At 41.1% G+C, this 24,108-nt stretch overlaps 1 protein-coding gene across 5 annotated transcripts in view; it reads left to right on the forward strand.

Moving 5' to 3' along the window:
- Window positions 1-2,755: 2,755 nt before the first annotated feature.
- The window catches only part of apbb2b (amyloid beta (A4) precursor protein-binding, family B, member 2b), a 50,604-nt gene continuing 29,251 nt past the window's right edge, over window positions 2,756-24,108 (forward strand). For 3 of the 5 annotated variants that reach the window (XM_079664079.1, XM_079664082.1, XM_079664083.1), the window contains exons 1-4: window positions 2,756-2,907; window positions 19,756-19,862; window positions 21,175-21,241; window positions 22,337-23,398. In XM_079664079.1, the coding sequence (XP_079520205.1) occupies window positions 22,354-23,398 (1,045 nt within the window). In that variant the 5' untranslated portion in view covers window positions 2,756-2,907; window positions 19,756-19,862; window positions 21,175-21,241; window positions 22,337-22,353. Of the gene's footprint in view, window positions 2,998-5,448; window positions 6,090-19,755; window positions 19,863-21,174; window positions 21,242-22,336; window positions 23,399-24,108 lie in introns of those variants that run through there. The other 2 variants (XM_079664080.1, XM_079664081.1) reach the window with 2 other exon arrangements.

The raw sequence follows: 24,108 nt of genomic DNA on the forward strand, positions 1-24,108 counted from the left end.
TTGACCAACACATATATTTTGTAATGTGTCGTTTACATGATAGCTGCTTGTGTCTTGTGCCCTCCTCGAGCATTTTTGTACATTTTCCCTGACTTTCTTTTATTTATTTGGTCATAATTTCAGCAGTGTTACAGCTTTTGGCATGGATTTTTGCAAGAAGTCTTCTTTTGAGTCCCATTTTTGAAATCCAATGTCGTGTACTCGTACATGTTTTGTATACTCTCGTGATGCATTTTGCACCCTCTGGACGCCTTCGTGGCAAAAATGTACACGCCCCAAAAAACTGCTATTAAATCATCATACATCAACATATCTTTTTACTACTTCTTTTTCCATGAATCACTTAAACAACTTCTAAAGTGCTCAAAACTACCAAACATTCAATAATTTTCAGGATTTTAACCCTTTAATGCTTTCATTATTTGAATTATTTCATTTATCTTTAAAAACAATATTATACTAATAAACTAATAATATAATAATTAGTAGGCGGATGGAACTTTGGTGCTTATTAGAGTCTTGGATGTGTCAAAGATTAGCAACAAAATTGATTTGACTGCATTATTATTTTTTACGCAGTATCAGATACTACCTCTGGACAACTTCGTGGCAAAAATGCACACGCCCCAAACAACTGCTATTAAATCACCATACATCAATATTTTTTTTTTCATGAATCAACTTCTAACGTACTCAAAACTACCAAACATTCAATCATTGTCAGGATTTTAACCCTTTAAATGCCTGTTTTTTAATTATTTTAATTATTTAATTTCTCTCAAAAATGCCTCATTGACTTCCATTCAAACCACATTTGTTCAATATCAAATATCACAATTTTTCTTCTAAATGAAATGCTGACATTACAAAATGCATGGTTTTATACTGCAATGGCAGTGAGATCATCAAATGCGGTTTGAATGGAAGTCAATGAGGCATTTTTGAGAGAAATTAAATAATTAAAATAATGAAACAGGCATTTAAAGGAATAAAATCCTGACAATTATTGAATGTTTGGTAGTTTTGAATACGTTAGAAGAAGTGATTCATGAAAGAAAAGAGTTAGAAAAAAATATTGATGGATGATGATTTGGCAGTTTTTGGGGCGTGTACATTTCTGCCACGAAGGTGTCCAGAGGTAGTATCTGACACTGCGTAAACAATAATAATGCAGTCAAATCAATTTTGTTGCTAATCTTTGACATATCCAAGACTAACCACCAAAGTTCCCTCCGCCTACTAATTATTATATTGAAGCAATTTCATTTTTTGTGTTTTTTTGTTGCTAATAATGAAATAATTCAAATAATGAATCAGGCATTTAAAAGGTTAAAATCCTGAAAGTGATTCATGAAAAAAAAAGTAGAAAAAAATATTGATGTATGAGGATTTAATAGCAGTTTTTTGGGGCGTGTACATTTTTGCCACGAAGCGAAAGGTTGAAAATTCGAGGAGGGCACAAGGGTTAATGTTCCACCTTGCACATTATGTGAGACCTCTGGGCCTGCAGTCCCAAAACGTTTAAACAATAATTACTTTGTGGTTTTGCACTTAGGCCATTCATTACAAATTATTTAAGGCTATACAATGTTGCAATTTATTTCGAAGCAATGTGGTTTATGATTTGTTTAATCCCTTTTTCTACCTTCAAGGCACCACTTGCTTCCCAATCATTTTTGCTATAAAAGATCAACTTTCAGTGACTTGAAAGCTGCTCAAATATAATTAAATTGCCCATTTTATATGAAACTCTAGAATGGACAGTAATACAATGCTTCATGCTATAAAAGTGTTTAATTATGCAAATCTGTTTTCAGTAAGGAGAGGCAGAACAATCACTGTTCTATCACTCTATTTATTTACAAGAATAATGCGTATGCAGTGCACCAATGCAAGTGCACACAATGCATTATTGAAATTATTCACTTAGGCCTTGACCATGGTTTGTTTCTTTCTTTCTTTTCTAGTTTTTATCAATGCTGATCTAACAAAGCACATCCGTTTGAGAAAAAACAAACAAACAATACATGTGCTAAGTGCAATATCCCTAAACGCTATTTTAGTTATCCTTTGTCAAGACATTAAAATAGCTGTAAAACGGAATGCTTCCAAACATTGCCATATGTGGTGGCTTTGCTCATATGAAGGTTGATTTGTTATTCATAAACCTATCAACAATACAGCAGACAAAAGTCAGCTTGCTCATAATTATTACTAGAGGGAGGAAATTGGGTCGTAACAATCCTTACAAATTAATTATAACGTTTATTTGTCTATATATTTAAAAAAAAAAAAAAACATATACTGTGTCCATTGTATCTTGATTGCCAGAAAACAGCATTAGCCTATTGATTTGATATAACCTGGTTTAGGTTGAAGTAGACTATTGTTTATTGATTTCTAACCTATCTGCTAGGCTTTTCCGGCTAATATGTGTTTATAATATATATAACTCATCTGAGTACTGGTCCTGTTAATTATGGCGTGCATTGGAAATAATAAAGTTGTATATGACTACATTTTAATCACCATCATCCACATATTAGACCATGTTTAAAATGTGTTTTATTGGGAAAAAACCTCCAAAGCATAGAGAAAATATAAACATGGCAAATGTCCTACAAAAGCCTATAATTACCCTTTCTATGTTATAGGCTACGAAGTAAAATTCAGTTGCACCACTGTATAAAGAAATAACATTATATTAGGCAGAATCAGGCAATTAAGGGGGTTATCACCGGTTATCACAGAGGAGCGTTTGCTTCCGGAGCAGCGTCCCCCGGTTCCCCCTGTCGGAAAACAGCGGCATCTGGGAGGGAGGAGAAAAGGAACAAGCCGAGGAAAACGGAGGGGAGGAGAAAACAGACAGGAGCGCAGCGAGGAGGACATGAACTCACCGTAGAGGAGGTGAGTGATGTGGTATGCCGAGAATGTTCACTTGAATACGGAGAGTTGTGGCCGTTACCGTCTTCCTCGGCTATACATTTGAGTTGAAACGTGAGTTAACTTTCCATATTCTTGTAGACGACACATTGCTTTGGCATCTGAGGGCCCGCAGTGTTGCAAATAAGTCGGGTATGGTGGGGGAGAAGAGACCGGGAGGCTGCGGCGGCAGATGAGGCATTTATGCGAGCCAGCGTGTGTTTCTTTTGAGTTTATTGTTGGATATGTTGTTAATTAATATTCCACGTAGTGTCAGGGAAAGCAATGGTTGTTTCTGAGAAGAGCCGTTGTCGCGGAGCAACCGTCCGCTGATCACCGCTACTTACGGTTAGCTAACTACGACTCTGCTGCTATGTTGAGGGGGATTTAATGGGGATATCATTTGAAAATCGATACAACAGAGCCGTTTTACATGTATGAAACCATTATATAGTCTTTAGTTGAAGCTCACGACTCCAACACTCTGTTTATGGAGAGGGCCTTTCTGCAGGCAAGCTAAGTGGTTGGTAAACTGACTACTAACAGGCAATTCATTTAGAAGTTAACACGACTAAAGGTAAATTCACTTTATATCCTGCAACACATTTATACCTTTTAACTCTATGGGTGTCAATGCAGGAAGTATTCATTAATTTCTATTAGTTAAATATAAATGTCATACTACATTAAGCCTATTCACACATCAAATGATTGCTCCTCTTATATATTTTAGCCAGCATTGCATTTTAGCGTAATTTCTTCATCCAGCATTTACCCTGACATTTCTTCATAAATGGCCTTTCAAGTTGGATTGCTATTTATAGCAAGGCTTTTAACCAGAGGCTCTATTCTTTTTTGTATTGCTCATCAATGTCTCATGGAATAAATGTATGTATTTTGTACTCTTCAAAGTATATTGGACATGTATTGGAAGATATTTATCTTGCACCATTTAAATACAGAATGCCCTCAAAACATGGTACCTAACAATATGTCTGAGGCAGGTAAAGAGACAAGGTTTAATTGTAAGTTAATTTTTAATTAACATATTAAAGTAAAACATGGGAACTAAATTGTTTGATTCGTAATGAATGCAAAGCTCAAATAAAACATAGGTTATACTTATGGTATTTATTCCATTAGAACTATGAAGTCCTTTCTATATTTTGAGAAGGAGCAAATGCTCCATCAACAAACATTTATCAATAAACAAAATCAATGGACTCTCATCGTTAAAATGGTCTCAATGCTGGAGGCCTGACGGGTCACTTGATGCCTTCCTTTGGCTCTCCTGACTCCTGTCTGTTCTCTGTGTCTTGTCCCCTGCAGGTCTTTGTGTTAAGCAACAATTTAAGTAATAAAGAGGTTCATTGTGACAGAAACAAGCATAAAGGAGTGTATTCTCTTGACGTGCGCATATTACGTGGAAAAGTCTGACTATAGGCCGTGCATGCCCCCCAGGGATGAGGCTTGTGTTGGTGCATGGTGCTGGCTGTACGCAGCTAATCGTTTCCAGCCTTGCTCGGCTATTTTCTGCCAGGCCCTGGAGATAATATGCCTGTTTGTTTTATAAAAACATGGAGCCACTTAATGGCTTGTTTATGTCGTGTAATTACGGGAATCTAGAGAATGATTTCAATAACTTTCCTGTTTTAGAAAGTAGGGAGGGCAGAGACAGAGTATAGATTTATTATGATTGAGGACTTAAAGGGACTATGAGCTATTGTTGACTTTTCTTTAAAAAAATCGTTCTCTCCAAGTGATTGCTGATTAACTTTCACAAGGACTGGACATGTTGGGTAGTAAGAAGAACTGGTGAAACTCTTAATGTAGTATACTACGTGTGTCTCTGAAGCAACACTGACGTTGTTGATGACAACATGAATTAGCAGAGGACCTGTATGCTGTTCAGGGTGTGCACCACTGAGGTTTCTCTCCCTACCTGTCTCTTGTTTTGCGTCACATTTGCAAACATGCTTTCTAAGTGTACAATTAGGTCGTGTGTATAAAATGCGTGCTTGTCAAAAAGCATAACAAATGAAACCTTTTTAGGAAAATGTATTACCATTTAGTGTACACATTGTTATAGTAAACAGCTGAGACTCACTATTTTAGGCCGTGGTTTCGTTTTTTAAAAGCTTCACAGTCTCTTTGGTTTTCTGAAAGTATTGGCGTTAACCACAATAATGAAAGTGTCACTGACTGAACCACCAGAGTTGAAATGGTGCACAGTCATCCTCACTCTTTCTCCGTCACTGCCCCCCCCCCCTCCCTCCCTCCCTCTCTATCCTTTCAGTCTCCTCGCCCTGCTGGCTTGCTCTACATCCAGACCTGGCCTCAGTCTGCAGTGTGTGTGTGTGTGTGTGTGTGTCTGTGTGTCTGTGTGTGTTTGTGTGTGCAGGAACATGATGTCATTGCTAATTGCTTAGGGCTCATGGGCTGTTAATATAAGGTTTATATTCTGCCCCTCTCCCCGCTTTCTGCTCGCTTCTTTTCTCCACATCATTACTCTTTCTCTCTTTATTTACTCGCCCTCCCCCTGTAGCATTCTATACAGGAGTTGCTGACTATGGAAAAAGTGACTTGGACATTTATGGGCTCAATTTTGGGCCAAGCACTGCAGACTGTTTTGATGTGCGTGTTTGTTTGGCTTTGGTGTTATGAAAGTGCCTCATTTTCAAGATGGCCCCTTCTTCTGCTGAGGTAGCTTCTAATAAGCAGGGAAAAATAGGAGACACACAGGCATTTATTCATCCTGTCAGCGCGCATGGAGATAGACAGAAATAGCAATCCAGTAATGTGAGCTGTCACCTTTTGAAGCTATGTGAGACAACCAAAAATACCCCACCATATCTCAGCTAACCCCAAAGAGCTCTGCAGATTGGATGTAATTATGATGGCCAGACGTGTGTGTGTGTGTGTGTGTGGTGTTGGGACTTTCTTGCGTTGCAGCACCAACCTGTTAGTCTGTGTGTGGTCGAGGTCACGCACCAAAGCTGATGAGAAGAGACGGGGAAAGTGTGCGTACATGGTTATGTGACCGACCGCGTGTGTGTTTCTGCGCAGGTGTGTGTGTGAGCAATCAGATAAAGAGTATGGAGATCTGTTAGCAATACCCTGCTTCCCCTGAGAAACAATACCAATGGGACGCCCTTGACCAAAATAGTGTGAGTGTGTGCCCGTGTGTGTAGTCATGTGCATATTTGTGTGACCAGATTGGACAGATGAACGCTGAATTAAGGACAGCAGAGAGGGGATTCATCCCAGGCTGTCAAGTGTGTGTGTGTGTGTGTGTGTGTGTGTGTGTGTGTGTGTGTGTGTGTGTGTGTGTGTGTGTGTGTGTGTGTGTGTGTGTGTGTGTGTGTGTGTGTGTGTGTGTGTGTGTGTGTGTGTGTGTGTGTGTGTGTGTGTGTGTGTGTGTGTGTGTGTGTGTGTGTGTGTGTGTGTGTGTGTGTGTGTGTGTGTGTGTCCAATCTTGTTCTCTATCTCACTCTCCTCACTTTCTCTTTCAACCCCATATCGATGCCTCTCAATAGGGTTATTGTGCCCACTGTCAGGCAGGCTGCAGTGTGTGTGTATCTGTGCATTGTTGTTGCAGGGAGCAGACAGCCGTGAGGTGTGTTTGAACAGAGAAGGAGCACAGAGGCCCTGTTCATCCTGTAGGGTGTGAAACTGAATAATAGGGCCCCCTTTCTCTCTTTCCATCTGTCGCCCTGTCTATCTGTCTGTGTCACTCTTGGACAGTTTTCACCCACATGCTCGAATCTAATCGCCTTCTTCTGCTCAGCTTTGCATTGTTATCTTTCTTTACACGCACACTTGGGCCGTATTATGTGTCAACTCTTGGCCGCCCTCACTTTTCAACTGTCTTCTCGCTGTCGAGTCTGCCTGGTGATTGGATCGTCAGTATGCATGTTATTCTGCATACAAATGACCTGTGGAAGCATGCGAGGACAGACACGTTCTTCACTCTTAGGAGGAACTACACACGCTAGCAAAAACATACTTTCCCACTCTTTTGTTTGTATGTTTCTGTTTCTGATGTTGTCTTTTCCACTTCACTGCTTCACACGTACACCCCCATCATTCCCGGATCAGCTGCATAAGGGTTTTTCAGCCCCTCTTCCTCTCCGCCTGTCTTCTCTTACTCTCACTGACTTTCAAACACATCACCACACTCCATGAACGTGATGAGAGACGCTCTACAGGCCCCAGGTGCCTCTGTAAATTGGCCAACTACAGCGAGTTCCAGGTTTTTTTTGCTGCTCTCGTTCTAAAACTAGGATTTACTCGGGGCTTTGGTAGTCTTCTCATATCTTCAATCTTTGCTGCATTCAACTGAAGCACTTAAGTAGATAGACAGATGTTAGCTGGAGACTGTTATGCATAAGGATATAACGGAGCTAGAAGCTAATGGCTACAATGGCAGGATATGCCGAGTTAAATATTTGCTGCAATTGGAAAACATGCTGTATTTAGAACATGTCACATGCATTCAGAGCTGCAAAGATTACTCAATGAATCCATTAGTTGTCTATTATTAAATGAATAACCAACTATTTTGATATTTGATTCATTGGTTTGAGTATACTTGGCTTTTAGGAATCACTGATCAACATTTTAAAGACCAAATAAGGCGTTAAAATGTGCAGCACTACATACGATATCTGTAATGCTGTCAACGATTAGTGATGAGTTGAATGGTTTTGCATATCCCACTGATGAAGGACAATCATCAGTACCAAAAGTTATTGGATTGGGTTTGTATAAATCCTTTTTGTGTTGCAAATCTCACAATTACCTTGAGACTTTCTGTTTATATTTCGTATTTTTAGCTTGAAAAAATACCATAATACTTAATTAGTTAAAAATGTATTGAATTTAATAACATTTGGTTTTGCTGAGATTTTACAACAAACATGTTCCTGTTGTTCACTGTGCTCAAACATTTTCATTGGCGATATGCATCAGTCAGCAAACGTTATCAACAGATAACAGTGTTATTTGTGACTGATCAGAATGTATGCATTTCAGACACAATGCTACATTCAAGAACAATTAGTGCTTTGCTCTTTAGTCCTGCTTAGGGGGGCCAACTCATTGATATGATACACTGCAATAAATCCCCTGCAATTCATTATCAATACCCTGGCACTAATGCAGATTGTGGCTTGCTTTATGGCATACATTAAAACTCCAGAGCCTTCTGCCTAGCCAGCCTTTCTGCCACTTTATGGCAGTTTTACTTTTGAACAGCAGCACATGCATATTACATGTTATACAAAAAGTCTCTGGGTGTTAGAAAGGCTCAGACTATATCCATTCTTGCAAATGTTTTGTTTGCAGTTTTCTCAAACTGAAAGCATTTCATCTGGAGTTGTATGGGAAATATGGGAAAGAAGGTGGCACCATCCTTATAATAGGCAGTGTATAGGTGATCGGCTTGTGCTAGAGGGATGTAACCTGATTTATGGTCACTTGTTTAGAGCTAAAACTCTCAGCTGATTGACAGACTGCAACTATTTTAGTTATCAATTGATCGCAGAAAGCTTTTTTCTATTTGACATTGTACTGAATATCTTTGAGTTGTAACTGTTGGTTAGATAAGTGGTTTGTAGTTGTAACTCTGGGCTTTACATTTTCATTGCTGTATTTAGATTGCTGTTCATTTAACAGAGTATTCTGCAGATTGGCTTCATTGAAAATGAAAACAAGTTGTAGAGAGAACCTCTCCTGGCATGGTAAACCTGACCATGGTTTCCCCTACAGAAGTGGCAAACCACTCAGATTCTGACGCATATCATCTTCTCAAATCAGTGAGAGTAAAGTCTAAATAATAGAAAAACTCAAAATAAATGGCATTAACTGAAATGGTCTTTATTTCCGAGTTCGACAATTCGTATTCCAGGGCCTGTGAATTGTATTAAAGCCATTCCTGTGTGATGAGTGCACAACATGACAGGTAACAGGAATGTTAAGTCATGATTGAAGTCACTGTGGTGATCTGGGTTTCTGACCACTTCCTTGCATTTGCATCATATCCTGTGGTGGGATTAATAATAAGTTATCATCTGTGGTTGTGATGCAGTGATGTAAGCATTGGCTGCAGTGCTGGTCCATTGGCTGTGTTCAGCTAGATCTATCACCCCCCCTTCGAAGCACAAATGCCCTGTCGGAGATGAAAGCTGTGCTAATATTGGGAAACAACAACTTCAATTTGTTGGAAGGAAGGGAGACAGAGGGACAAAGAGGCGGCCATTGTGTGAGAGGAAGAGACGACAAGAGCGAGGGTGGGGATGATTTAAAGTTTTGGAGAGGGAGCGATCGTTGCAGTGGTGTCTGTGGTTCCTTTGGCAGAGGAGCGACATTCCTTTTCTGATGAGTCACTCTCTCTCTGATCTGTTTTCTTTCCTCATCTCTTCTTTCGCTGGTACCCTTTCCCCCTCCCCTCTCATTGTCATTTAGTATCTTCTAACTGTTTTCCTTTCTTTGACATTTGGCTAATACGTCAAAACGTCCAGCCGATTAGATTAGACAAGGCTGTGATATCAATGCAATCTGGGTCATTCCATGGAACAACTTGCCAAAGACTTTCTAGAAACAGTGAGATAACAAGGCCTAAGACACTAGATACTGAGACACAATCTGAGGCAGAGCTGCGTAGTTTGAGTCTAGACTTCCCTGTGCTCTCGGATGTCCTGTCACTTCTCGGATATATATAGGATCCGCAGTCTATTCACGGTTTCTGCCCCTAGCCTTGAATCCATCAGGCCTTTTGTGCAATGCTTTTCTGTCTGTGGTCTCGCTAAGAAAGGGAGATGGGTTTTATAATATATATATACATATAATATATGGCTTGCCTTTATTACTAATAAAAAAAGACAAAATTGAGCATATCTAGCAAAACATTGTGCAGGAAATCTGAAAAGAACATGAATAAGTTTAAGATAACAATCTTTGCTGATGAAAGAAAATATATGAGCCGGCTTTCTTAAAAACACATGTACTAGTTCATTAAAAAAGGATGTGCATGTGTTGGGGTGTAGAAAAATGGCAATTTAGCAAAAAATAACAGTTTTCCAATCTTAAGAACCACCATTTTAATTACAATTTATATTATTAACCACCCCTTGCAGTTTGAGTTTAGTCTGGAAAATAATGTAATGACAAATGTCTCCTTACTCGGCTGTAGCCAATTAGCAGTGCTTCACAGCGTTAGTGCAAAATGCAACTATTGGCTGGTTAATGTGCTCCCTGCAGGCATGCGTGTGTGTGGCATTTACACACATCACTGTATGATTTGACTGCTTGAAATGATGTAGAGTGGTCTGTTTCTTTGTGAAAGTAGAAAATACAGACAATCGACAAGTCTAGATTACAATCAAGGTCATCACCTCATCTTCACACGACTAGCTACCAGCTTGCTCGTTAATAATCAAATTTAAACGACCGGCAGCTTGTGGATATTGAGAAGCAGTCAGAACCTACCAGGAGCATGCCATCTTTTTAAAAAGCTAACTACTTTTAAAGCTCTAAATTGTCTCTTGTGGGATTTGTAGTGTTGTGAAGCGACTCCTCTTGTCAATCTTTTAAGCTATAATGATGTGAGTCGAAACCTTTACATCGTCAAACATGGCTTACCAGAACTTTAAGTCAGTAAGTTTAGCCTTTTTGGTTTAATGTAAGCAACATTATTTATTTTCTATAAGATATAGTTTGGACTGTTCCCCTGTAATTTAGAGTTGAGTAGCCCATCAGTGTACCTTTTTCAGTATAATGTAAATAGTCTGATGGACGCCATGGCATGTTTCTGTTCACTGCTTTAACCCCCACTGTCCTGGTTGAGAGACTCAGCTAACGGTGCTGTCAGCAGTGGGAAATTCTCCGCGGCATGCTAGTGTTTGATTACTGATCTCTAACCAGGACACACACTTTTTCTTATTCCTCTGACAGTATGGAAATTCAATATCTTCACATCTGTGATGATCAAAGAGGCTAAATGGTGACTCTTGCTTGAAAAACATTAGCCTAGTTGAGATGTGCTGAAGAAGAACATATTACGTTTTTTATATTGAAAAAGCAGGAGCCACAAGCACATGACAAATGAAAATACAGACGTGGCTGTACTTGTTGTTCTCTGACTCTACTCCTGGCATGGCTTGTTGGACGCGGCTTCAACACCGCGTCCAGGAAAGCGCTGCGGTCTCATTACGAAGTCGCACAGTCTGTCCCTCCAAGGCAGCAGGCTGTCAGGGCTGGAGTGGGACTTCCCTGCTCAGGGTGTTTTGCTTGGGTTAGGGTGTTCGTGGTGTACTCTTTCTCCCCTCCCTCGACCTCCCCTCACCCACAGGAAAGAGGGGCTGGGTGAAGCAGGGAGGAAGAGAAGGGAGAGGGGGGGGGGAGACCGGGATCGGGGGGGGGGGGGTTACCGCGCACGCCTGCTCCCAAGTTTTCCCAGGAAATCGTCTCTTGGCTTCTGGTTCTGAAATGTTTCTTTTACACGTCATAGGATTTCAAAGTCTGTGAATGTGTGTCACCAACAGTAGTGTTTTTTATTTGTCGGCTTTGTCATCAGAACAAAATCCTGAGGACACACACACAGAGCCCATAACTGCTCTGTCTTTTACTCCAATAGCTTCCTGTGTCACAATCAGGGCTGAGAGTGTTTAAAGGGGACCTATCATGCAAAATGCGCTTTTTGATGTCTTTTATACATAAATATATATCACGCAGCGTCAGAAAATATAACCCTCTCTTTTTTCCTCCGTACCCAAATCTCTAAAAACGGGAGCTGATCCAGATTTGCATCCGATATGACGTCATATCGGAAATGTAGGCTGGTTTTACACCCACGGCCCTATCAGAAACGTTGCTATCAGAAACAATGCCCGACTGTTTTGGACGTAATATGGTAGGTGTATGTTTACACTAGCATCGCTAACACTCAGAGCTAACTTGTACTGGAGAGCATGTTTGTGAAGAAGCAGGAAATAAAAAGGAACTCACCTTGTGGTATAACCGGCAAGAGAGAAAGCCTTTGAGCTCCATACTGTTTCAGAAATAATCCTTGATAATCCATGATATGGCGTTTCATCACCGCATAATCCGCCGAAACTCCCGCATGATCTCAGCCCCCTCCTTTTCTTTTTTAAATAATTCTTTTTTTTTTTTAAAGCTTTATACCGCAAATCAGCACTTTTGAAACAGGAAGTGAAATAGAGGGATATGAGGCATGGCTACTAGAATGGGTGATCTGTTTGGTATTTTGAGCACAACACTTCATAGACATGTTTTTAATATATTTGTATATATCTAAGACCTATGCTATTGCCTAAAAATAGCATGATAGGTTCACTTTAATGAGAATAAGTAACATTGTATGGGTGGCAGTTGACACATTCTTATTTAAATATACAGTAAATATGTTATGACCTCTCACTCTCAGCTTGTTTGTATGCCATTGTTGCGGCCCTCAGTTTGCTCTGGGTCATTGAATGCAACTTGTGCAAACATGCGTTCACATGGTCATCACTCACCTTTATTCCTGAGGGGGTGGGGGGGGGAGTGATCTGTGTGTTTTGTCTTTTCTCGAGCAATTACAGTTTTTGGCCCTTACTCGCCCTGAAAGCAACCACCCACCCAAATAAGAGACATGCCTGAGATTCTTTGGCACACCCTAAACATTCTTCACTGCTTTCCTTTCTTTGTGGTCATTTTGTCTCTCATTGTCCCACCCATGGAAACCATGGCAGCAGAAAATGATACCCTTTAGCTTTAGCTTTATCTATACAGTACATTGAGACATTCATACACTGATACCCACCAGGGAGACTCTATCTCTGGGTGTCTCTAGTGTAAACTCTTACAAGTGGAATTATAGTGCAGCTATTTCTGTCCCTCTTTCACATTCACTATTAGGCCGCCGTAAGGACGATGTATGGCCATGGGAGCTCAAACTGTGTGTGTGTGTGTGTGTGTGTGTGTGTGTGTGTGTGTGTGTGTGTGTGTGTGTGTGTGTGTGTGTGTGTGTGTGTGTGTGTGTGTGTGTGTGTCTTGTTCTCTATCTCACTCTCCTCACTTTCTCTTTCAACCCCATTTCGATGCCTCTCAATAGGGTTATTGTGCCCACTGTCAGGCAGGCGTGTGTGTGTTAAGGCTGCTGTCTCAGTCGGAGTGTTACTTTGTCTCTGTTATTTCCCGTTATTGACAATAAAAGGACACACACACACACACACACACTCTGCCTCCTTGCTGTTCTACCCTTCCGCTGTTATTCTGGAACTAGATTCTTTAGATGGCGATTGTGTCTTCTCTGCTTCCTCCTTGTTCTTGTGGACACACACACACACACACACACACACACACACACACACACACACACACACACACACACACACACACACACACACACACACACACACACACACACACACACACACACACAGAGAGAGAATGGTGAAAGGCAAATAATACAACAGCTAGAACTGTTTAGCAAATTAGAGAATTTGATAACTTGATAAAAATCTGCAATTATCAAATCGCAAAGCCTGCGATTTTTTTGTTGTTGTTGTTCTTCTTCTTGTGTGTCAGTCATCCACACCAATCAGAAGTGCTGTGCTCCACATGTACCAGTCATTGTTAACCAATCAGAAGTGGCCCATGATAGTAGGTGATAGACAGATTTATCCAATCACCTGGCCAAGTATTTTTGAAGTACTTTTCCAAATGACTTCCAATGGAGCTGTCCTATGGTTTGGTGAAACAAACCATCTGAGTCAGGTTAGTAATGCTCCATCACATATTTTACATCTATTACAGGGTGAATCTTAAACTGAAGCTTAACTTTAAAGCAACCCAACAGAAGTTTCATGTAAGTTTAGTTCTTTCACTTGTAGCTCGTGCTGCGGGTGTGCTCGAGAAGGGAGCACGTTGATACGACCTTCCTAGCCGGAGATATGGCCGCATTTTACAATTAACTTCCGTTGGGTAGCTTAAAAACAAATATCGCAAATCGAATCACAATCGCAATATCTGTCAAAAAAAATCGCAATTAGATTATTTCCCCAAATCGTGCAGCTCTAGCCCAAACACACAGACCCGCAGTCTGGCTGGGAGTTTTTGTGTGTGTGTTCACTGCTCACACACCGACCCACAGCCTCGCCGCGTCCCGCCGTCTCAGGGAGGAGAAATTGGCGGAGCTGAGAATAGATTGAGTGTATGTGTGTGAGGAAGTAACCTAATGGCTCCGCGGACGTAACGTAACGGCTCCACGGATTGGTCCATTTGGGTATGGGTACTTCACTGTACCCAGGAAGAAAAAGAGAAATCTCCAACGAGGCGTTCTGGGGCAGCATAGACAGGTCTTCCCTGTGTTAGAATTTTACTCGCTACAGGGTGTACTTTGAGGGTTTGTGACTCTGCAGACCGTTTACATGCAGAAAAACCTTCATAACACACAAGGGGACGGTTAATAACCGGAAAAGCATGACATGGGACCTTTAATACAAATACAACATTGCATCTGCTTTTTCTTATGACTTAAAAGTAGACAACACAGCAACACAGAACCTGAATTTGTTAAAAAAAAAAAAAAATCATCATGCCGTATCACCACTTTTCCTATGACTTTGGCTCTGATCCTCTTACTAACCATAAAGGTACATTAAACAACAGGGAGTCTGCAAGGCAGGCTGCTCCTAAGCCTTTTAACGCTTTATATAGCCTACAATCAAAGGGGTTTAAAAAACAGCTTTGATGAATACAATGAGCTTACTATGATCTGCTTTGAGTTTGGTCAGGAGTCAAGAGGAATAGTATAAAGGATGCATTAGTATCTAATATATAAAAGACTGTATGGGTTGGAATGCTAGGAGCCATCCAGCTATGGTAATGCGTCTTTAGTCAGCACTAGCAGTGTTGCTAACTTCTCACTCCTGTCGTGAAGGAGTTTGCAGCTGAATGGGGATCCGGCCCGCTCTGCAGCCAATGAAAATAAATCCATGAGAGATCTGGGAAGATTGCCTGCTATTTTATAGCTGGTTTACACTTTCATGTCCTGATCCAGAAGTTAGAAAAACCCCCTGTTACGTTTTCTATTCTGCATGACTTGCCTTGTTGACATGAGCCATCCATTTTGTGTTAGATGGCCTATTCTCTAAATGCCACAGTTTTGCTTTCTTGTCAGGCTTTTTTGGTAACAGATGGGGTTTCTCAGCAGCAGTGGGGGAGACAAGAACAGGAGGGGGAGAGTGGCTGTAAATCAGGATTGTAGAGAGAAACGGGTGGTTTTATGAGAGTTTACAGACCTTCTTCACTTTTAATGAGAAAAGACTGCAATTCCCTCCTAGACAAAGAAAAAGGGTGGGCGGGTTAAGAGGTATAAGATTCATGTAGTAGACGCTAAGAGAGGAAGGGGAAGGGAAGAGGAAATGTGCAAGAAAATAAGAAAGAGGTAAAGTCAAGTGGGATTAGCAAAGGAACTGGCGAGAAACGTTGAGAGGGAAGGGCAGGAAGGAGGGATGAGAGGCCGATCAAAATGTTGGCAGGCGTCCATTTGGCATATGAATTTAAAAGCAATCTGTCTCGCTCATTCCGGGGTCTGGTAAAAGTCGATGGTTACACACAGCACACGTACAAAAGAAATAGAGGTGTGTGTGGAGTGTTTTGCAGCTGCTACCTTCATTCTTGGTGGAGCAGACCCCCCCAACATACCTAACACACACATGCAACAGCACACACTCGCTGGGTTGGCCAGTTGGTCCGGGGTCAAAGGTCACTGTCATGCTGCGACACATCCTAGATCCTATTACCAACCCTCCCAATGTGTGTTTTTGTCTGTCTGTGTGTGTTGCTTTTAGTGTGTGCCTTTTTATAGTGGGTCTTCTTGTCTCTCTGTGTCTGTTTTTGTGTGCATTTAACTGTTTACAAGGGAGTCCATGTGGAAGGTTTAGCCTCATATTTACTATATTACATGAGTGTTTGAGTTTTTCTCAGTGCCAATGCTGCCCTGCCTACAAAGGGGGCCCTGTAATTACGCAGAGACCCCCTTGTCTGCTGCAGGGAGCCCTTCATGGCACAAAGCAGGCATCACTGTCATCCCATGCAATTTGAGGCCGTATCCAGATGTAGCTGGTTATTGAAAGTTACAGTTTTGGTTCCTGCTGAAATGTAGCTCCACCCAAATGTAGAAACTTTACATTTTGCATCTGTCCGTAGGAAAAGGAAATGTTTCTGCAACTTCAGAGCAGCCTGTAGTTAGCGTTAACACGTTTTTGTTGTTTTGGCTCTTCTCCAGCACTCTGGGCATGCAATGAAACGATCACTATGAGGTTAAAGTGGTTACTTTTAAGGCCACCTCCACGGCTTTTATTTACACATCAAAGTGTGTTTACGGGGAGTTCTGCTTCATATGTGGAAAAAAGTTGTATAAAGGATTGGAACTCTGAAGGATTGAAGTCTGATAAATTTCCCTCGGTTGGGGCTGAGGCTCTCCGATTACCTCTTTTCTTAAAGGGGACCTATCATGCAAAATGCACTTTTGTACTTCTTTTATACATGAATATGTGTCCACGGTGTTCCAGGGAGCTCACCAAGTGTCAGAAAACACAACCCTCTCTATTTTCCTCCATACCCAAATCCCTTCAAAAGGGGCTGCAACGGATCTGATACAGACTGATCCAGATTTGAACACTTCTATGACGTCACAGAAGTGGCGCTCCGGCTATTGGGCCAACTCCACCAATCAGGAGGAGACAGCCACGGACATTGCCGTTGGAAAGCGCTGGAGACGCTGTAGTAGTACATATGCCAGACCTGTAGATGGTGCTGTTCTCACAGAATCAGCCCATGCAAAGACTGTTAAATTGAGCGAAATGAGAAATGGCTAAAATGCATGATCTGCTTGATATTTTGAAAAATAAAAAGTATAAATATTACTTATATAGGTATGGTCCTACACTATATTATTCAAATATAGCATGATAGGTCCACTTTAATATGAGCGTGAACACCATTCAACTTATCACTTACAGTGACAGTTGTACTAATGTTAGATTAATAACCTCGATTAGACATACCATATCCAACCTGTTATCCCAGGTCAGCAGCAACATGTCTACGGAAGTGATTCATTAGTTTTTAGTGTAGACACCCTTTTATACAATCACAAACACACACACACATGTCCCCAGGTATGCAGGCTTGTTGCAGCAAGATTCAAGGAACCGAGCGAGCATGCCTTATAATTTAATCCTAGAGTGCAACATTTTTATTGCTATTTTCTGAATGACTATCCTTGTTTCTTGCCTTTGTCTTTAGCAGTTTTTTATAGTTCTGTTGTTCATTTTCTCCAGTATGAGTTTCGCTGTCGGTTGTGACATTTTATAACATCAGCGATTTTTTAAGACTGAGGAAATGATATCGCTTTTGGAGCCACTCCACAAACCATTAGAGAAAATACATTACCCTACACACATCTGGTTTGAGGTCAGAATTATAATGTTGCTCTTCAAGTGATGGTTTACTTTTTTTGTTGCCACAGGCTGTGTAACACCTAGTGTTTGTTCCCAGACCAACCAGATGTCTTTGGTCTGTTATGTCAGTAAACACATTGGGCTCAGTGAGACTGTTATTGAGGCAGATCAAATGTTCTTCAGTTTGTTGCATGGATTTGCCTACACCAGTCAAGAGATTCAGCACGCATAGAACAGAAGTATGCACTATTCATAACTTTGGATAGTTCCATAAACCTGTACAAATAAAAGGTTGTGTAAACTTGGAGATTAAGTGGACATTTTTGCAAGTTTGGAAGAATAACCAAATGCATGTGGTTTATTTTGTTCCGTTAAAACTACAGCTTGTAATAAAAACTACTTTTTGTTAAAGTTTGACTTGGTCCTTACAGTAGTACATGGCCTGTGTTTTGTCATCTACTCACATGCTTGTAAAATGTTTTTTTTAATAGTTTCTGAACAGATCATTCAAAATGTACTGCGAGTATAAAGAGTGATCCACAATGGCTTGTACTGTATTGCTCGCCTTGTACAAAATGCTAGTGTGGAGCTTGACTAATTACATAGCAGCATTATGTCTTATCATTTATTAAATATGACAAACTATGAATTACTTATTCAGACAGTCAGGAGAGCAAAAGCTCACACAAAGCATTACAACTAGCTCCATAGTTTAGGAATAACATTGCTTTTATTTGTTGTTTTGCACACCTGTTAAAACTCTTTTGTACTTATGCATTTCCTTTCTTTTTTCATTTGAAAAACAAGACAGACCAAATCTACTGTATGTTTATCAAAATATGCACTACATAAGTCCAAATCATGTGGAAAACATTGTGTGAATGTCAGAAACAGCTGCTGTGCTGTACGTGTGCACCAGCACTCACTGTCCCTGAACGCCTCCAGATGTCAGTTATGTGTGGGCGGTAATGTTACGTCTGTTTATCGACATTTAAGACAGAAAAAAATGATGAAATCAGACCAGGACTTACGGCTATTAGAGGAAAGCAGAGGGAGAAGAAGAGATAAAGCAAGAGGAAGCCTTGCCTGCAAGTAGTGTTGGCTTCAGTCCTCATGCTGGTATAGTTGAGCCCTAACATCTGCAGTAAATTAGGCAGAAGGGTAAATCATCAAATGGTGCATTCAAAACCACACACTGATCAGTTTCAGTATCTGGACCAATGACGATGACTGCTATTGCATTTTGAGGATTTGTCTGACTACCATCAAATTTGATCATGCTGCACTCAAATGCCTGAATGTCATTGCTTTACCCCTGCAGCTGAGTGTGAGATTGTAAATCATTATATCTTAAAGTGATGGACTTTATTATGTCTTAAAGGTGACCTATCATGCAAAATGCACTTTTGTACGTCTTTTACACATGAATATGTGTCCCCGGTGTGTCAGGGAACTCACCAAGTGTCAGAAAACACAACCCTCTCTATTTTCCTCCATACCCAAATCCCTTCAAAAGGGGCTGCAACGGATCTGATACAGACTGATCCAGATTTGAACACTTCTATAACGTCACAGAAGTGGCGCTACGGCTATTGGGCCAACTCCACCAATCAGGAGGAGACAGCCACGGACATTGGCGTTTGAAAGCGCTGGAGACGCTGTAGTACATATGCCAGACCTGTAGATGGTGCTGTTCTCACAGAATCAGCCCATGCATAGACAGTGTTAAATTGAGCGAAATGAGGAATGGCTAAAATGCATGATCTGTTTGGTATTTTGAAAAATAAAAAGTAGAAATATGCCTTATAGAGGTATGGTCCTACACTATATTATTCAAATATAGCATGATAGGTCCACTTTCAATTGAGATGGATTCTGTGTGTGTGTGTGTGTGTGTGTGTGTGTGTGTGTGTGTGTGTGTGTGTGTGTGTGTGTGTGTGTGTGTGTGTGTGTGTGTGTGTGTGTGTGTGTGTGTGTGTGTGTGTGTGTGTGTGTGTGTGTGTGTGTGTGTGTGTGTGTGTGTGTGTGTGTGTGTGTGTGTGTGTGTGTGTGTGTGTGTGTGTGTGTGTGTGTGTGTGTGTGTGTGTGTGTGTGTGTGTTTTACAAGTCTCCTGTGGCAATAACTTTTTGATGGTTCCAGTCAGTGAAGGGTTGGCAAGACTGCACCAAAGAAAGAAATACGAGCTCTATACAAAATGACACACATACACACACCTTATTTATGAATGTTTGACCGAAGTTGTGAATAATTTATGTGTCTTTATTATTTGTCCCTCTGGTGTCCTGCAGTTCTCTTTCTCTCTCTATCCAGCCTCCCTCTCTCTCTTTCATTAATCCTGTTTTATGTTTGTCTCTCCCTCAGGACACTGCTCCTTTAGTGAAGCCCTCGTGATTGGATGAAGAGAGAACCACTGACTTCCAGTATGGCCGCGCTACATGCTGGAGTTTCCCACCATCCTTAGTTCTCTGGTAAGCAGCAACTGTACAGGCCGTCTTTCAAGTTGCTTTGTTTTTAAAACAAAAAATAGACTCTTATCAAACCTACAAGCTTACATAAAATGACTGGTGTTTCTGTGAAAATAAAACTTCTTTCATCATTTACAAGTAGTATTGGCATAAATATGGGATGTTATTCAGACATAGAAACAGTATTGTAATTAGATGATTTTCTCCTTAAATAAACAACTAAGCTCTGCTATTATGCTAGGCAACGCTAACCCCAGTTACATAAAAACTCTTCCTGTAAAACTTCCCAGTCAAAGCCCTTATAATTTCCCTGTTACTTTGTAGAAACTAAAATGGCGCGTCTGTAGATATAAGGTCGAACACTTGAGCCAAATTAGAGCCTTATTTTGTCTTGGATGAATTTACCAAACAGATAATATAATGTTCAGGAAGGCAACAAGGCTATCTCTCTCACACCTGTTCGGCACCATGGTGTGCATATATACAAAGTACAAAGAAATACTTGACTGACAGCTGAGGCTGGACACTTGTTTTGTTTTGTCCATCTTTTCCAACAAGGAGAGATATGTCTAGGCCTCATGCTAGAGAAACAGGGCTGCACCCATCTCCTGTTTTACGAGCCTTTTTGTGTCGTCGCTCAGATCTTTTTCGGAAAGACGACGGTGACGTCACTGAAGCAAATCAAGGAGAAGCTGTTTTTGGTTCGGTCTGTCTATCCTGAGCATCATCTGTCAGATATATACTATTATAACTACGACGGAAATTCGCTGTATGCATGTTTTCCTATAGATAGTCCACCTTTGCTCTACGGCTGTCAGGTCGAGAGGTGAGAAGCTCATTCATACAAAATGTCCTCTAGTTGCTGCTTATGGTGAACAAACTAATATATAGTAGAATACTAATAAACCAACGTGCTCTAACGCTGTATCATAGACTTTCTCCACCCTCCAGCTTTTTAAGTTAATATTTGTATGAGCCCCTTTAAAACATGCAGTAGAACCCTTAAATGATCTAGACATTACCTGTAACGGTATGTACGAAGTTAAATAATGTGTGCAGAACAACAAACAGTCGGAAAGAGTTCATTTCTTCTCTGTATATGATCCTTGAATGCCTCCTTTATCATTTCTATGATTAGTTGTTTGGAGTCATTTCACTGCCTTACAGTGTTATGTTGTCTCCATAGAAACCAGCTGTAGTTGGGTTCTACATGGATGAATGTGGTCTCCAGGGGCAACCCAAGAAGAGCTCAGGATTCTTTGCATTCTTCTTCTTCTGATCATTATTTCACTTTCTTCCCCTCTGTGGTGTTCAGATCTGCAGCTGAGTCTACTGAACCCTGAACCGTGACCAGCGCCGGTCTGTGACTGACCTCCTGACAGGTACAACACACACACACACACACGCACGCACGCACGCACGCACGCACGCACAAACACTTGCACACATGCTGTGTTCATCGTTCAGATGGAATGAAAGCCTTCATACCATCATTTTTTTCGTGCTGAGAGGTTGTCCATCTCTGCTCTACAGTAGTATCTCTTAGGAATGTAAAAGAAAAACCTGGTAGTTTTCTATTTTCTGTTGTCAAGAAATACCATAAAAAGGCTAACCCTGTGCTATTTCTTATTTTAATACACTCTAGCTAACCTTCCGTGTGTGGTTTTCATTAAACAGGGGGGCACTGTAGTCTTTAGCAAACATGACTTAAACCGGAGGACATTTTGTTGCTGGGTACTATTTTCAGCTGTGGATTTGGTGCAAGAGTAACTATTTACATAACGAAGAGGAAAACTCTGCTATAAACTACATCAGGCTGTGGCTACACAGGAAGTACTTGTTAATAGTTGTTAGTTATTTTGGCCTTTTCATGGGATTTGTATCGTATAGGAAAAACAAAATAATATCACCAAATCTTTTTCAGGATTTTTAAATGCATTCATTAGAATGTAGTTAACCTCTGTCTTTTTAAAGCTCTGATATGATTAATTGCATTTTGATGATTGCTTATTTTTAAATTAAGTTAAAACAACAATATTGGTTTTCTTAGTGATTATTTTCCACCTTAAAGCTTGGACAATGTTCTGTGATCCTCCCCATGCAGTACGCCAAAAATGAATATGTAAACTCTCACAGTAATTACAAATCTGTTATTAATCCCTTTGATGTGGCAGTTCTCTCCGATTATATTTTTTACTTAACACAATATTAATTTTTCTTTTTAAATTGAATATGGTCTCTCCTTATTTACAATATTTTTTCTACCGCAAAAAGGTTTTATTAACTTGAACCATATTCTACTTAGCACCGGTCTTTTGAATTACAATGCAAGAATAGAAGTTCCTACTACAGCAGTAGTAAATTAGCAAAGAGACACTCTTTGTTGAATGCTAACTCCTAAACTGTATTGTGTTCATCCTAACGCACATGTGCATTCAAATGTATTCACTTCCTGTTCGCCATCTCTTCCTCTTCAGGTGATCTGTCTTGTGCCATGATGATGTCAGTAGATGTGACCAATCGTAACAGCCCTGCTGCCACGCCTCCTTCTTCCCTCAGCCTCCGCTCGTCACACAACCAGCTGCTGAGCAGTGATGTCATCAACCAAGGCTCAGCCACGCCGCCCAAGTGTCGCAAAAAGTACGCTCTTACCAATATACAGACTGCCATGGGCCTCGGAGAAGCGGTGCCATCTTCCTCCTCCCCATCATCCCCATCGCATTCCTTAACCCCCAACAATCCCAAACTTGCCAAGAATGGAGTGAACCAGCTCCGTAAAGCCGGTCAGGATCACAACAAAAACACAACCGGCCCTGACTCAGATCCAGAGTCTGAAACTACAGAGGATGATCTCAATGTCAACACGGCTGAGGAAGATGACAGCCACGCTCTCACCAACAATGACAGGGAGGAAGACGTCATCAAGAGAGACGTTGAACTTCACTCGGACGACAGCAGTGACGCCGACCCCGAGCAGAAAACTGAATCAGACACTGACTGTAACACCAACACGAGCACGGAGCTCAAACTCAACGGCAACTCCACAGATTTGGACTTTGACTTGAACATTGAGACAGAGGAGAGCGACGACATCAGCATTCTGTCTGAAAAGGAAATGATGGCGAAGATGAAGATCGAGGAAGACGGAGATGAGGCGGTAGAGCAGGATCAGGACAGCGAGGAGAATAAACCTTTACTGATGATAAAAAGTGAATCCCCTGTGATGAAAAACAACGTCTCTTCAGGCCTGGAGCTCATCTCTGACCTCCACTCCAACCTCAAGCTCCTCAAATCAGGCCAGGACGCTCCGGTGCCCCCCCCTCCCTCCCCACCGAAGCATGCCAGCCCAGAGGACACACCCCTTCTTTCTGTGGCCTCCTGCTCCTCCTCTTCCTCCTCCTCTCCAGAGACGAAGAAGGATAGGAGGACCGGGGCAAAGACAGACTGTGCTTTGAACCGCATCCAGAATCTGAACCCCAGTGACGAAGAGTTGAGTTGGACCACCCTGTCCCAGGAGAGCAACTCCCCAGAAGAGACAGGTACACATATTAATTAAAGGTCTCCTATTATACTGTTTTTCATCAATATATAATAGGTCTCAGATATATACAAGACATGTCTCTGAAGTGTTTGGTTCCAAATACCAAACAGATCATCCATTGTAGCATCCCATAATCCCCTCTGTTTCAGCCCTGTTTCAAAAGTGCTGATTCTCTGTCTGTTACTTTAGATGAAAATAAGGAGCCACTCCCCACGCCCCTCTGAGAGAGATTTGGTTAAAAAAACACAATGGTGCTCTAGGAGGAGATTCAGGTGATAAGGTGGGGGGAGTACCTTGGTTGGTGATTGGCTAATGGTTACACAAGCCAAAAAACATTATGACATCATCAAGTGGCCAAAATGTGATCAGCTCATTTTCAGACAGGTTTTTATAGAAATGGATCAGGACAAAAAGTGAAGAATCTTTTTTCCTGAAACTTTCTGAATCTCTTTAAACAGAGGGGACTCATGTTTATGTATAAAAGAGGTGAAAAAGTGGATTTTGCATAATAGGTGACCTTTATCTCAAGAGAGTACACTCCACAGACACTTACAGATGCTCGGCATAGTTTTTACTTGTGTGCAGTGTACAGTAGTGGTTCCACCGTCCTCCGCAGATGACATGTTTCCATTTATGGTGTGTGTGTGTGTGTGTGTGTGTGTGTGTGTGTGTGTGTGTGTGTGTGTGTGTGTGTGTGTGTGTGTGTGT

The sequence above is a fragment of the Notothenia rossii genome, assembly GCF_949606895.1.
Source record: "Notothenia rossii genome assembly, chromosome: 1".
Lineage (NCBI taxonomy): Eukaryota > Metazoa > Chordata > Actinopteri > Perciformes > Nototheniidae > Notothenia > Notothenia rossii.